The 16,323-nt window shown below is 40.2% G+C and overlaps 1 protein-coding gene across 1 annotated transcript; it reads right to left on the bottom strand.

Moving 5' to 3' along the window:
- Nucleotides 1-267: 267 nt before the first annotated feature.
- On the bottom strand, nucleotides 268-16,094 carry LOC119415500 (BTB/POZ domain-containing protein 10). The gene is made up of 8 exons (XM_037682645.1): nucleotides 15,855-16,094; nucleotides 12,686-12,921; nucleotides 12,261-12,573; nucleotides 9,473-9,575; nucleotides 6,928-7,048; nucleotides 4,556-4,753; nucleotides 2,744-2,854; nucleotides 268-736 (listed from the first exon to the last, which is right to left on the bottom strand). The coding sequence occupies exons 1-8, from the start codon at nucleotides 15,977-15,979 to the stop codon at nucleotides 309-311; spliced, it is 1,635 nt and encodes a 544-aa protein (XP_037538573.1). The 5' UTR covers nucleotides 15,980-16,094; the 3' UTR covers nucleotides 268-308.
- Between the last annotated feature and the right edge of the window lie 229 nt (nucleotides 16,095-16,323).

The raw sequence follows: 16,323 nt of genomic DNA on the forward strand, positions 1-16,323 counted from the left end.
TACGACACGCGCTTCAGTAAAATGTAAAACAGTACTCTGGATTTTCACCTGTACAGAACATCTAAAGTCTCCTTTGGTCAGATGCAGAAAACAGCTGGGCAGCAGCTGATGTGCGTTTTGTTTTTGTTTTTGATGCCGTGCCAGTGCAGCAGGAGGAAAAGTTGTGGTTTGTGTCTCAGGAAGTGGTCTGTGTTCACACTGAGAGCCAGGAGTGCTTTATTTAGAGAGGAACCAGGGTTCCACGTCTCGTGTTGTCTTGGAACTGGAGCAACAGAACTGAAGCAGTTTTTAGGGGTGGGGGGGGGGGGTCATGCAGAGGGGGACGGATTGTCGGGGTCTGGATCGTAGTGGTACGTGTTCTGACTGTAGCTGCTGTGCTGTTGGTTCTGCCCCGCTTGGCTCGAGTTATCCTGAGCCTGCTGGTTCTGCGCGAGCTGGGGGCTCGGGTGGTTCTCCGCCCCCTGCCCGACGGACGGCTGCTGGGGCAGAGTGTCCAGCTCGTCCACCTGTGGCCCCAGGGGGTGCATGACCACCAGCTGGTCCTGGGGGATGTCTGCGGCGGCGGCAGCCAGGTTGGTGGTAGACTTGGACTTGACGCACTGGAAGTCCACGTGGCGACTCTTTCCCTCCTCCTTCTCCCAGGACATACGGATGAAGGGGCGCTGGACGTAATTGTAGATGACCTCCGGACGACCCCCGGGACGTCGCTTCACCTTCTCCTTGTAGGTCGGGTATCCTGGTGAGAAATTGAGTTTTTTATTTATAAAATCAGCTGAAAGTCTTGGGAGATAAACATATTTGCTTTCATGCAAAATTCAAGTGGGCTGCAGTGATGCTGACTGTGACTAGCTTAGACGTACAGGTCCAGTCTTTATGCTAACTAGCTGTAGTTTTAGATTTACCAAACTAAGAGAAGAGAAACACCAAACGGCTGCTCTGCTTATGCTAGCCTGTTCACATGGGCCAGCAAGAACCAGTGTAGCCCCATTTCAATACCACTACCATGCTGGGATTACAGAATCAGAGAGACGTTGATGCTAAGGTACTATATTTAAGGCAGTATCTCACTGGGCTGTCACTTCTACAGTTGGTGAGCGACATTTTATGACAGTGTCTCCACAATGTGTTGAAATTTGTGAGAATTCTTAATTTCCTTCTAAAAGAATCCAAAAAAATGAACCACTTAATTTTGTCTTGGGCGTCTCAAATCTGTCTCGAGCGTGCAGGAGCTGTAATTTGATCTCTGCATAGGAGCTCTTCTCTAACAGAAAACATGGTCAGATAAAAAAAAAATAATAATAAAAACATACCAATGATAAATACATCATTAAAAGTCCAGTACAAATCTGCTCATCTTGAGTAGATTAAATCATAAACGTGGAGGTGGCTCCAGAGGTGGTACAAGGTGGGTAACAAACTAATGTGCATGGTCTAGGACAGTGCTTTTAAAGTGGGGGCTCAGAGAGCTGGAGAGAAGAAGATTAAAAAGCAAATATATATTTGTTTTAATTTTTTTTTTTAAATTAATGTAATAAAATCAAATCTATTTTTCAATCATTATTTTTAAAATATATTTTATAATAATATAATTAAATACGGGCAGCATGACGCAACTGGTAGAGCTGCCACCTCTCATCGAACAGGTCCCTGGTTCAAATCCTGGTCCAGGGGCCTTTCTGGGTGGAGTTTGCATGTTCTCTCCGTGCATGCGTGGGTTTTCTCCGGGCACTCCGGTTTCCTCCCACAGACCAAAAGCATGCATGTTAGGCTGATTGGTAACTCTAAATTGTGAGTGAGAGAGTGAATGTGTCCCTGTGATGGACTGGAGACCTGTCCAGGGTGTCCCCCGACCCTCGCACAGTGATTCTTGGACATGGGCATTGGCGACCTTCGTGACCCAAAATGGAAGAAGCGGGTAAAAGATAACGGATGGATGGATAATTAAATATTGTTCACCATGCTCATCTTTCTGACTGGCTGCCAGTCAAATGCATCAAGCTGCTTTACTCTTCAAGCACAGCAAGGACAAAATTGCACGATTGCCTGAAATGTGTCGTCCGTCTGGAGACCCTCGCAAACGAGTGTTTAAAACCTTCAAAACTTCAGCGCCACTTGAGTGAGAATATAATGGTGTTTAAAACATGTTCGTTAACATTTTTATGCTCAGCAGCTTTAATAATTAATTATATATAGTGAATAAAAGTTAAAACATTCTAAAAGTTTATGTTTCTTCTTTACATATTTTTTAGCACTGTTTGTGGGTTTGCGAGGGGGGGCCTCAGCCAGAAGCTAACGCTGTTTGTGGGGCCACGGCATGGAAAAGTTTAGGAACCTCCGGTCTAGGATACATTTTTCCAATCTGTGCACATAAAAAGGCTTTGAGTTTCAAACGTGGACACCAACACGTGGCCGCACGGCCTGCTGGTCACTTCGTCACAAACACTCAGAACTGAGTGAGACAACAACTGTAGTTTGGAGTGTCCACCAGTCACAGCCCAGTAAGACTCTACCTTTAGTATTCAGGAGAATCTGGTCAGCTGAAGTTTTAAAATGGCCTCCCACATTATCTATTCATATTGTTTATAGATTGTCAAGGCACAACAACAAATGTGAGCTCACCTGAGCTGTGCGAACAACCTACTAACTGACAAGTTGCTCTGTACTCAGTTTTAGGGAAACTGAACATTTGAAATCTACAAAAATCAACCCAAAATGTAAATACTTTAGTACTACTTCCCAGTACCTTCTATTCCTAGTCGGATCTTTTTCAGTCCTCGGTCTTTCAGCACCGATTTAGCCACGTCCCTGTTCTCGATGTACTTGAAGAAGCGGTAGAGTTTGGTGCTGTAGATGACTGTAGAGAAAAGGACAAATTGTAATTTTTATAACTGAACTCCACTTGTCACTTCTCTATAATTTAAAAGAGAAACCTACAATGTTTAACTCTAAATTGTCCCTAGGTGTGAGTGAGAAAGTGAATGGTTGTTTGTCTCATTTGTCTCTATGTGTCCTTGTGATGGACTTGCGACCCGTCCAGGGTGTACCCCGCCCCTCGCACAGTGATTGCTGGACATGGGCACCAGCGACCCCCGTGACCCAAAATGGAATAAACGGGTAAAGATAATGGATGGATGGACCTACAATGTTTCATTTGTAACTTATCTCTAAAAAAGCAGCTAATTATGTTGATTGTTTATTAATACGAAGGCTCAGAGATGAGAAGACTTGATCATACACATATAGAATTATATCAAATATCAGCAATAAAACAAAACTTATCTAAGTTACTGAATTGTGTCAGACTTATCTGTGCCTTTTCATATTATTTTTCTTACAACAGCATAGAAAGAAACAAGATCTTAAAAGAAAGTTTATCAGAAGATAATCTCATTTCAAATGTACCAAGTGTCTGAACTACTTTTGTCAAAAAGTGTAAAACAAGCAGCTGCTGCAGTTCATGGTGCATCAGGAACACTTCTGGTAGTTGGAGCTGGACCTCCAGCTGATCTTCAGCTCGTGTATGAGACTGTGCAGCTTTCATACTGAAGGTTGGTATAAAGATAAATATTCTCACAGCAGATCCAAGGGTTGAGTACATTAACACACTTTGACACATTTGTTTTGATACATCCCAACGTGTGCAGGGAACATGAATTACTGCGTCTACAGTAGTCTCTCGCTACTTCGCGGTTCGACGTTCGTGGACTCGCTCTTTTGCGGTTTTTCAAAGTAAGATTGTACACAAGAAAAAAATTGTACACGACAAACGATTGTCAACTTTAATATTACTCAGTACGGGATACCGTACTATAAAAAGTTAACGAAAAAATACTTTGGACAGGCGCCGCCATTTTGTAGTTTTCTCTCAATTAGCCTACACTGTATCACCACTCAAAATGACTACATTTCCCAGAAGCCAACAGTGCTCCACCCAGAAGCCCTGTTGTCTTCTGCTGAAATAGAGGGAAAGTTTTGATCCCATCTGAAAAAGTTTGGTCCTTATACATAATGACTTCGGTGCCTAGCGGATGCAGAGACGCATGGAACTGACCAGAACCAGACCAGAACCGGACCTCCAGACTTATCTGTAAATCTGAGTGCCATCCGCCAGCCCACCAGGCCTTCAGAGCGGGGAGGCGCTGCCTGGTGGTCTGGCATCCGCTCCGGAGACCACCGGGATTTTTTTCGGATTTGGGCTCCATCAGGACCACACCGGCCATCTGAAGGTCCGGCTCCCTCCAAAAGTATTTTGGCGCTCAAGGGCTGCAGAGAGCTGACCAGAACCAGCAGGGTAGGTCTGCCGGACCAGAACCGAGCCAATGTTTCTGCAGAGCTGGTGAGTAAAATTTTGCAGTACTGTACAGTACATATACGTATATTGTTAAAATGACGTACATTTAAGAGTTTAGAACATTGCAAGAGTGTAGGAAGGGTTTATAAAACCTTAAAATATAAATATAACACCCCTACTTCGCCGATTTGTACTTATTGTGTGAGTGTGTGTGTGTGTGTGTGGGGGGGGTCTGGAATGTAACCCCCAATGAGTCTCTCTTACTCTGCGAGTACTCCTCGCCCATCTGCGGCGGGTACTCTTCGTCCCAGTCCACCACGTCGTCGTCAGTCAGAACCACCACGTGACACTCCCTCTCGCCGCTCTGAGCGCTGGCCACCATCAGCGGCAGCACCATCTCCTCCAGGTAACACTCGAACTGACGCCGCGCTCCGTCGTTGGACAGCTCGTGCATCAGGGCGCCTGAAACGGACACAAAGATGGAGACACTTAGTTTACTGTTAAAACGTGCAACAAAAACACAAAACTACTCCGAAAAGACACCAGGCTCCAATTTCAGTCAGCCCTTCGTGTTCACATTTATGTTTAATATTAGAGCGTCTAATATTAGATACTTACAGAAGACATCTTTGATTATTTTTTTTTTTTATTTAAACAGATTTATTTTTGTACAATAAATAAACTAATAAAATTCTATAAGACTTGGCAATGACTTAATGCATTCATAAATATTCTTATTTAGTACAACAGCAGCCGCAAATAAAATGTTTTAAAAGCGTTTATTTCTGTTTATTGAAGGAAATCACTTCAGGTCATAGTTTAAGCATTTAAAAGATTAAATGATGTTTGTTTCTAAATGTCTGTACCAAAGTGAATGTTCGTGACTATTTGTTGAAAGCATCCAGAAATCTGCCGTGGTGTTTTTACCTGTAGACGATTTATACAATCTAGATAGTATATATATTATAGATATTATACCATTAAGCTGTTTTTTCGCTACTTTCCCTTACCATTATATTTTCACTTGTTAAAATAATAATTTAAATTTGTACGCATCCTTTATGATTGTCTATTGTTGGCCTTGTTGTCCGCTGTTGTTTTGTTAAAATTCAGTCTCTCTTTTAAATAAGTCCCCGAGGCTCAATGGGATTAACCTGTATAAATAAAGCTGAATTTAAAAAAAAGTGCCTTGGTAATTAACAAGTTTGTTTATGAACACTTTTTTTTAATGTGTGACGTGTCAGCAAGGACGATTCAAAACATAAAATGAATACAAATACTTAAATAACTTTAAGAGAAGTTTACAGAATAAAGGTCATGTACAACAATAATGTGCAATAATCATGAGTCTTCTTATTTTTTCATATCAAGAAATCAGAAGACTTGTACGTTTTAGTCTCCTTGTTCAGTTGTTCTCCAGGTTTTTAAAAAGACTATAAAACTTTTCTTTACACTTGAACTGTTTTTTATTCATTTACAGCTTATTTCTTTACTTTAGTTTGAATTTTGAGTCATTTGAGCCTAAAATGAACCGGACTCGAGGAGTGAGCCTGCGCTGCGTCACAAGCAGAGGACCCAGTTTGAATTAAATCTTTGTTCACAGCAACCTCTCACACAGGCAACATTTGTTCCCACTGCAATTAGTTGCATCAACTAAAAAAAACACACACAAACAGGAACAAAACAAATAGATTTATTAAAACACTTTAGAGTGGAAGAACACAATATCCTTATCCAGAGCTAACAACACTTAACACAAACTTCAGACGTTTCCAGACTGCGAGGAACCGGACTCTAATGTTCAGACAACAAAATGGCAGCTGTTTTAAAGACTTTTTAGGAGGTTTTAGAAACTAACAGTCTGGCTGCAGCCAGCTCTGTTGTCTTTTTATGACGCTCTACAAAACATTTAACGAGCTCGATTCACACAATCGCTGTGCTTCATACTCAAACGGCTCTTTTAGAACGTTTTCTTCAGAGAAGGCCTGTAAACTCTGGGAACTTTTTTGGGCAGTTCTGTTTCTGCTCACTGCATCAGTTATAACTAAAATCATTTAAAAATAAAAAACTGAATTTGCTTGTACACCTGAACATATTCCATTGCTAAATAAACAAGTAAAAGCTTGTATTTCAGAGGAGCCTCGATGTGGGATTACCCAAAACTGAAACAAAACCAAGAAAAAACATGGAGCTTCACATCCGGTTGTGGCTAAATCAAAGCTGTTTGCTCTGGTTAGTTATGGGCCCACGTAACAAGCGGTAAATCGCAAAGCTAATCATGACCTACTTAGAGCTGAGCTGTGAGCTGAAGCTGCTCCTCCCACACGCTCACACACAAAAACAAGAGGCATCAACACGGACAAGTGCAATAAAATATCACAAATGCACATACGTGACACACTGACAACACGTCGTGGTTACATCAAACACACACACATGCAGACAGCATTAAAGCACAAGCTGAGCTTTGTTGAGATTTCCCTGTGAGCCTGCTGCATCATTTATTCATACAGTACCAAAACAGCAAACTGGTCTGTAGTTCATACTCACCAAACTCTGTGCATGAACAGAAACAAGTCTGCAGCGCCACCGAGTTGAGACAACGCATGAACAACGAGCAGAGTTTGTGTACTCACTGAGATCTCTGCACTTGATGGTGCTGTAGCTGAAGGAGATGCAGAGGTAGTCGCATGCCTCCCTCAGCTCGGGGATGGAAACACCGTCAGGGCAGCGGATTATCCCCGACCTGTAGTAATCCTGCCATTTTCACCAGCCCATGCACACACACACACAGAGAGAGAGAGAGAGAGAGAGAGAGATGAATAAACAGGCAGGGAGGAGGGCGTTCATGTGCGCGCACGAGCAGGGGAGGAAAAACAGGACGCCATTATTAAAGCTGCCTCCCTCACAGAGAAAGAGAGGGATGGAGAGTGACGGATAAAAAGGTTTAAAAAAAAAAAAAAGGCAGCACTTTCACCGACGGGGGAGGAGTAAAGAGGGAAAGAAAAGACGAAAGCAGTCGCTGCTGACGTCACGTCCCTCCTTGCTCCAGTTTCTGCACAGCCTCTGAGAGAGACGACTTCCTGGGAGACGCTCGGGGCGAGCAGGACACGACGCTTCTGCACCGTTCACCTCCTGCTCGGTCTTCCTGCTTCGCTCACTTTCATCTCTCCTTGGAGTTTCCTTATATACACACTTATCTACTGATCTACCACCACAGACGCTCACAAACTAGCAAACACTATATTTTGTATTGCTGGGAGATACAAGTACACAAAAACTGACCAAAAGGACTTAAAAAAAAAAATTCTGGTATATTAAAAAGGTACTCATTACAAACTATTAAGTCAAACATAGAAAAGGTTATCCTTAACTATATCAGACAGTGTAGTTTGAAAGAGTTTATGCCAGTAATTTTCCAGATATATTGATGTGCAAATCTGAAATGCGGGTACGCATTCAATGTAAACACAGCACATATATCTGCATACTTTACTCAACAAATCTGAGTGTAAAAACATAATAATACATCACAATTGTCTGACTTCTAAATTAAAAGTGCCTCTCTAATGAAAGTCATCATTTTTGACACATTTTCAGTCATTTCAGCTTTTTCTGTAGGTAAACAAACATACGTGATAGTTTGCAACCATTGACACATTTTAAATTACAGGACACATAAACCATCTGTATAAAAAATTTAAAAAAATACCGTATTTTTCAGACTATAAGACGCACTTAAAATCCTTTAATTTTCTCAAAAATCGACAGTGAGCCTTATAATCTGGTGCGCTTTGTGTATTAATTCTGGTTGTACTTACTGACCTCGAACCAATTTTATGTTACAACTGAACAATGTTGAGAGTTATTGCAAATGAGATGAATAAAGTTTGACTAATCTGACAGTTTTGTTTCGCTTAATGCGCCTTATTATCCGATGCACCTTATGTATGAAAACAGACCCGCTCATTGTTATTGCGCCTTATAGACCGAAAAATATCGTAATGTGATTTTTGTTTCTTATGATTAGTTTCTTTTAAACGCTGCTCATGATTTTGCAATGAGCAGCTTTAATATTTCACTTCCTCTTATAATGTTTTATAATGATTTGTTTTCAGTTTCTGAGCACCGAGGAAAAGGAAATGTAGCTAAAAAAAAACAACCTTTTCCACAAATAATGGGAATATTTCATAAGATCTTCTTTATTGCTCAAAGTTCACAAGCAGGGTATACCTGTACACAATTTAGATTTGATGGTTCCAAAAAAATGTTCAATTAAATAATTGTTTGTGTTCAAAAGAAGACGCACCATAAAAAAAAGATGTCTGAACAGTCCTAGTTTACAAAAATAATTAGAGTAACTTCTGGGCAGTGGACAGTTGATGGAGACTGCACATATTCTCAGATATACGATCATGTTTGCCTCACTGAGCAGTTTCTTAAAATAAAAAAGCTGATGTTGTGGTTAGAGGTTACAACAGCAGCTGGTTCTGAAGATTGTACGGCGACTTTGGAAATGCAGATTTTGAATAAGAATCTAAATAATTACGTTAAAATCAATTTCAATTAGGCTCCGGGAAAGGAACATTATTGATAGAAACAATCAATTCCCAAGCTGACATATAGAAAAATTTGAATTATAATGATAAAGTATAAGAAATTAGGAAAAATAAAGAGACATATGTTAATTGGACAAGATTCTAAATGTGTATCTGCGAGTTATAGTCCAGATCTAAAAAAAATGTTTACACGATACATAAAGTCCAAATTGGCTCCGGACAACTTTGACAAAATGTGTTTTTTTTTACTGGCTGGAAGAAAAAAATCCTATCAGAAGAAGAAGTGATGCTGAAATGTGGAACGTAAACAATAATAAGGTTTAAAAATGAGTGAAAAAAGAATAAACGCGAATAAGACGGCAGTCTTTTTTTTTTACAGGATGAACTGAAACCCTTTACTAAAACGGGAAGAAAACCAAAAGAATAGAAAATGTTCAGTGAAATGAGAGGAAGAAGAGAGATGAAGGCTAAAGGGGGCAGGAAGGAGGATGTGATCAGAGGATTCAGGAGAATGACACCGACAGCATGACAGAATGGGATCAGTGGTCAGCAGAAGAGGAGGAAGGAGAGGGCAAGAAAAGAGAAAATGAGAAAGAACGACAATCTGTACAAAAGTTCTCACCAGGATGGCTCTGAAGACGGTGGAGCTGATACCATCTGCCACCTCAAACTCTCCTTTCTCATTGGGTCGAGTGAAATTGTTGTCCCGCCCGGTACTAAACATCCTGCAGGCGAAGAACGTGTTCAAAAACGCTGCAGTTACAACAATGACAAAAAACAAACTGAGCTGATATCTGATTTGATGTTTTTCTGTTATGGAAAAACTTTAAAGCTGCCAAGACCCATTGAAAACATTTTAAATGATCATCAACGTCTCTTTGTAATAATTAAACACAGTAGTACGTTTCCAGATCTTACCAGATCAAAACAAATAAAATCTAAACCACTGACTTGATTAAAGTCACCACAACTCAAGAAATTAAATTTGTGGAGCATAGTTTATGATATAAAGCAGAGGTTCTCTAACTTTTTGGGGTTCAGGGGCCCCCTCATGTTTATTAAATAGGTTTCTTCAATGTGTCTCTTTAATGCAATGAAAATATTTGTGTAACATCAATACTTAAGACCTGTTCTTTAATAGTGCTGGTACAATTTTTATACTTTTAAACATGGAGGATTTTTTACGATTAATTTTGGAAAATTGGAAATCGGACGATACTTGCACGAGAAACTGATTTTACAGATTTTTTTTGTTTTGTTTTAACAACAATTGTCTGAACTTCATTTATATTTCAGAGCACCACCTCATGGCCAGTTAAAAGAAGTTTGCCTTGTTTCTAGGATCTCGTTCAAGGGTGTGTTTTCAATTAAATAAGATTGGAAAATTGAAGGTGCATTGTGACCTTATAACACTCGACAGTGTCGCTTATAAAACTACATCGGTATCGGCCAAAATCGGAATCGGCAGCTCAGGCTTTTTAGAAATCGGACAGAAATCTGCGATCGGTGCACCCCTAGTATTTTTCATTCAAGACCCACTTAATCAACACATTTTTAATTTCAATTTCCAAAGATTAGTTTTGAGGAAATTAACAGTTTCAAAAGCCACTTTTAAACTTTACCTATTCACACAATGAACATAATAAATGCATCGACACTTCTTCAAATTATAACAGAAAACTGAACAGCAGTAGTCGAACCAAGTAACAGGGCTTCATTTGTAAACCAATTCATGCTGGAATGCAAATAATGGGCAGGGGTGGGGGGGGGGGGTCTTCCCCCAGAAAATTTAGAATTAAGAAGATGTGATTTTCTGCTGTTAAATATCTGTGTGCTTGTAGATAAATAATGTTATTAACTTATGTTTTATATATATATATATATATATATATATATATATGTTTGTCCAGTGCCCTGAGTTGACTTCTGTTGTGACTTGGCACTATATAAATAAACTGAATTGAAAATAAATTGTAAAAATATACAAATAAAATAAAAATTGCGGACCCCCAAGCACTGGCTCGCAGACCACTGGGGTCTTGGGACCCCAGTTTGAGAACCACTGATATAAAGGCTTAGCCTACCTTTAAGGAATCCATAAAATTTGCCACGTTTCTTGCTAGAGATTTAAATTAATCTCATTTTATGTTAGGAAACAACATAATTACGGCTTTTTTTTTTTTTGTCAATCTATGAACATTACGCGTAATTTCATGCGACATGTTGTTCTCGGAGTACACGTTGGGAATGACTCTCAGTTACAACCACGTCAAACTTTAGCTCAATATCTGTAAAACTACCGTAACTAAATTAGCCACTTTTGTGTTTCTACGGTCAGTTGATGGCGGCCATCATGAACTGGGTTGACTCCAATAGTTAATCAGTTGAAGTAATACAGCTATAAATTATTTCCTGAAAGTTGCAATAAATCAATTCAGTGGTTTAAGTTAGGGCTGCACGATATTGGATTTCTGGCTGATATCCGATATGTTAAAACTTATTTGGCCGATAACTGATACAGATTGTTTAAGGGATACTTTAACAGACAGACAAAGATTATTCTAATAATTAATGACAAATTAAAAAAAAAATAAAGACGATGTGCAATCTCTTAGGGCTCAGATTCGAAGTTGTAGATTATTCTTAGCTACTACCACCCCAAATCTTAGGTCAGAATCTGTCAAATTGACTGTTTCAGCCATTTTTGTGTTTTTAGGTCCACTTCACCATGTCAGCCATCTTGAACTGGGTCAAATCCAAAAGTTAATCTCTTCCAAATATAAATCCACTGATTACTTTCTGCATGTTCCATTAAAATTTGGCAAGAAGTAAATGACATATTTTGCGAACAGACACACTCAAACTCAACATTATTGTCCACGTTCTTTCCTTTGGGAGCTGGACAATAAAAACAACAACGTGACTCAGACACTTGTTGGAAGTACCGACAGCAACAGAAGTAGAAACCAAAAGTTTAAATTCAACAGAAAATCTACTGGAGTTACTCGGGGAAAAAAAAAAAAAAGATAAAGTCAACAATATGTAAACAACAAAAGCGTATGGTTTCTAGAAATTACACCATTAATAAAACAAAAGATGAAGAAAAGTTATTTTTTATAAAAAAGTTTATAAAACACAAGTGATAGATTTTCTTTGCTGTTTAAAGTCCGATGATGTATATTACGACTGAGCATTATTAATGTCACTGTTTTAGTCCAGGTCCTGATGAACTAATGAAGAACAGGTTTAAGAAGTTAAATGTTAAATGTAAACTGACTTGTTAAGTATTATTTCTCTAATGCGTGTTCTTGTGTGTTTTTTTTATATCTGTTCATTAGTGAACAGCCTGAGGATTAGGTTAAATAAAATGACCTTTACACCAAGTATCAACCATAACTTGGCATCATTACCGGCCCAGCATGGTGTTGGGATGAGCTGTGAAGATGGCAGGATCCACCACAAATCTCGTGTTGTCCACAATGAGCGTGACTCGTTCTCCCAGTCGCAGCCCAGATCGATGCTCTTTGCTGCTCAAGTCGTACACGTAGATCATATCGCAGGGTCCCTGACCCACAGCGTGGCGCTCCTTTCCAGGAGGACCTAGGGACCGTGGTATGTGTCCCCCAGCCAGAGCCCCTCCCATGTATGAATAGGAATGAGAAGCCCTTGGAGGGCGTGGACTTGAGGATCTGGAGGATGAGCCTCCATCGCCGCGTTCTCGATCTGCAGGTGAGAAGACGCCACGCAAAAACAACGTCAAACGCATCGAAATCAGGATTTTGGAGGGTGTTAAGGTGCGTCTACGATCACAGTTCGTTCCACGTTGTCTCCGTACCGTGTTGTCGAGTTGGAGAAGTAAGATTCCTGATGCAGGGCGTCAGCTGGCCTTCTCTCTCGTGGGAGGATTCACGCGAACGGTCGCTGGAGCGCCGCCGCTGTTCCCGATAATGTTCTGCTCCTCCTCTTTCTCTGGTTCCACCACCTGCAGCCCCGCTGACGCCGGACCCATACAGGCTCATGGTTCTGACCCGCTGATGGTCGCAGTCCAACCCAGACAAACCGCACAGCTCACTTGTTGAGAGACAGACACGGACAGATGAACTCAAAAGTAATAAATAAAAATAAAAAATAGTACGCTATTTAAAATGAATGGAGTAAAACTAACTATTCTCATGGTCAGATTTATGTTTGTCCCCTCTGATTTATCAAAGAGAGAGAGGACTTCCTGAGGTTTTAAAGGAATGTTCCTGTCCTGCTTAGATCAAAATATAACCTCTCTCCTCAGCCCGTCTTTAGAGCTCTATTTTGTAGAGCATATTTTAAGAAGCGCATTTGCACAAAGCATGCGTCTTTTAAGATCCTACACACAACTTGCACTCAATAACTCATAAAGCAGGTTTGATACTGTTACAATGTCCGTGAGAGCTTTCAGTGTTCAGCTCCTACTTTCATACACAACAAACTGAGCTCAGACAAGTGGCAAATTTATTCTAAAATTAATCTTCCTCATCTTGCAGTTCATCAAATGGACAGTATGATCCATCTTTAAGGTACAAACTTATTGTGAAACTGGTGTTATAAAACACTGCACAGCAGAACACAGAGTAACTATAGTGAAATCACATGTATATTAATTTTTGCACATTTTGAAAGTGTCTTACATTTAGAGCATTTTTACAGTATACTAATGAGCACACCAGGGAAATGTGGGATTCAGTATGTTGCCCACAGGCATGATAACAAATGATATAGTCAGATAAATTTGATTTTGTTACCATCACAACAGCTCCATTTTTACTTTGAGCGATTCCCAAATGTCTGTGTGTCCAACAATCAGTCTAAAAATGGGACATTTGCCATTACTCATACAACAAGCTAAAGCAAAGTGGAAATCTTTACATTTAAAAAGAAAAGAAATGTAACAATTTGGTTATTGAACTTGAAAAAAGCTCTCAGAATGAGCTCATGATCTGTTACTGAGGCGTTTTCTAAAGATACACTAAATGACTGAGCAGCTATTTCACCTGATTAATTGAACTGAACCATATGACCATAATTTGTTTCCAATACCAATGATGCATCTTCGAGTTTTTAAACAGTTGGCAAGCTTAAGATCTGGCATGAATTGATACCAAACTGGTAATGTATTTATGTTGCTGTGAAAAATGATGTTCCTTCAATTGTTTTAATAACTGTGGCCCGTTCGTATGTTCTGTAACAGCGTAGCTGAGAATCTGATTGATAGCGTAGAGCTTTAACAGCCGAAAAACATCCAGGCCTCCGTAATGAAGAACGCTCGGGTCTCGTGGGAGGAGTAGATATGAAATATTATGACAATCTACACAAAAGAGGACTTTAACTCTACAAACAAAAATACACACAATGCACCGTCTTATGTGGTGGTACAACATCAACAACAATTATAATAATAATAAAACCTGCAAATCAGTTTTTGAACTGACAAAACATCAATGACTAATCCAAAAACTGCAAACTTCAGCTGCCGCTTCCTTGCACCGAGCTCAAGGAATACAATATGGATGACTTGGCAGAGCTTCAAAAGGTAAATAAAAAAAAATCCTCTCTGAATTTTGGCTGACATCTCAAAGTACTGGACGTCCCGGCTGCTGCTGAGAGGACTGTTTTACCGGCTGGCTAACAGACTGAATGAGCGGCTAGCTAATTGGTTAACTGTGTGGGTGGTGGGGGGCTACAGGCAGACCACGATGGAGCAAGATCAGTAAATTGATGTTAAAAACAAAGAGTGTGGTGACAGTACACCTTCAATACACCCCGTCAAGGTCACCAGCTCATTTTGGTTCAACTGCGTCTCATTAGTCTGGCAACAAAAGATACAATCTTGTGCACAAAACATGAACACAAAACTGTACAAAAGAAAAAATGTGCATTTAAAAAATGAACAGGAAAATGAAGCAGATGTTGCTAATTCTCCTCATAAGGACTGCATTTAATATATAATTTTAAAAAACAAGATGGTCACAGTTGGTAGACTCAGGCTGTGTCCTTGAAGGTCACAAACAAACACACACACCTCTGCAGCTGGTTCAGCGCGTGTTCAGGTGAAGAGTCCGACAGGTACAACACATAAAAAGGTGCTTACAATAACTAAAACCTAAAACGAAAACACTGAAGTTTATCTAAAAGCTGTTATAATTAGGTGATTTGGCAGCTTATATTCATGATCTTATACAGCTTTACACTGCATACATGCTCTTTGTTTTTCTTCTTCAAATGAATTTTAATGCTCAACAGAACAAGTGTAAGCAAAAATAGGGTCTGCCAGCAGCCAGAGCAGCAGGGTGGAGGGAACAAAGGAACTGAGAAGGTAATACTTAACTCTGGGTATGAAAATATCATATTTCATAAGGTAGTGCAAAATGTACAGCAACAAAGACTTCAATGCCAGAATGAACAAGCTGTGTTAATATTTCACATGTCCAATTTCTAAGCACTGATGATTTTACAATCTCACATTTATTTTACTGAACACTTCTGAAAAAAAAAAAAGCTATGGATGTAGGTTATAAAAAAAAATTGAAGCCTCATTAAACTCAGGACCTCTGACAAAGATGCAAGGTGCCCTGGCAGTCTATTAAAAGCATGAGGTGAGAGCCACTGGGGGTGAGGGTCCAATCAATTATTTAGGGGCTGCTGACACTGACACAGTGATGGGCAAAAGGCTGGAAAACTGCAGTGTAGCAGCTTCAACATGGGAATGATTAACAAAGAATCAAACCCTTCCACACACACACACAAAATCCCATATAAAATAACTAGGAAGAGAAATGTCTCACAATGTGGAATTTAAAAGACAAAAACAGGAATCCTCAGACAGTCCCACCATGGACAGGACTCACAGGCTGTCATGCATGTTCACAGGAACAAAGGGCAGTCCACCAACAGTAAATACAACGCAAAGAACAAAGAAAGAGCTCAAATAAATGAATAAAAATCCCGTGGTTTCCCAGAAAACTCGCACCTACCGGTCGGTACCAGCCGGCCAGGAGAAGACAAAGCAGCAGGGAAGGAGCTGCGGGATGAGGGAGGCACAGAAACCATGCGCTCCTCCGAACAAAGCGGGCTTCCCACTTTCAGCATCCTCGCTCATCACTTTCCAACTTCATCGGCATCGTTTGAATCACACGAGCCGGACTTCAACTCGCCGACAGACTCCACCGTTTCCGCACCGAAGCTTTTTTTTTAATGCGTCCACAGAAGACGACGGAGAGGAGCTGGACATTCAGAGTCACCCGAGGAACCAGAAACTGAACGAGCGAAGCAGAGTGATGCTGCGTTCACGTGCTCCTCGTAAAGTGCGGCTTCTCGCTTCTACGCGTTTTTTCTGTTTTGTTATTTTATTTTAATTTTTTTTACTGGTACGTATTTTGACAGCCTGAACAGATCAGGGTGTGATCCGCCTCATTTCCTGCTAGACTCCTAGTAAATCGTTAA

The sequence above is a fragment of the Nematolebias whitei genome, chromosome 10 (assembly GCF_014905685.2).
Source record: "Nematolebias whitei isolate Nwh7 chromosome 10, NemWhi1, whole genome shotgun sequence".
NCBI classification, from domain to species: domain Eukaryota; kingdom Metazoa; phylum Chordata; class Actinopteri; order Cyprinodontiformes; family Rivulidae; genus Nematolebias; species Nematolebias whitei.

Excerpts from the sequence above, each read along its gene's own strand:
- LOC119415500 (XM_037682645.1), bottom strand. The coding sequence starts at position 15,979 with ATGAGCGAGGATGCTGAAAGTGGGAAGCCCGCTTTGTTCGGAGGAGCG. Across the intron at positions 12,574-12,685 it reads TTCTCCAACTCGACAACACG|ATCGAGAACGCGGCGATGGA; the intron begins GTACGGAGACAA and ends TCTCACCTGCAG. Across the intron at positions 2,855-4,555 it reads GGGCGAGGAGTACTCGCAGA|TCATCTACAGCACCAAACTC; the intron begins GTAAGAGAGACT and ends TTTTCTCTACAG.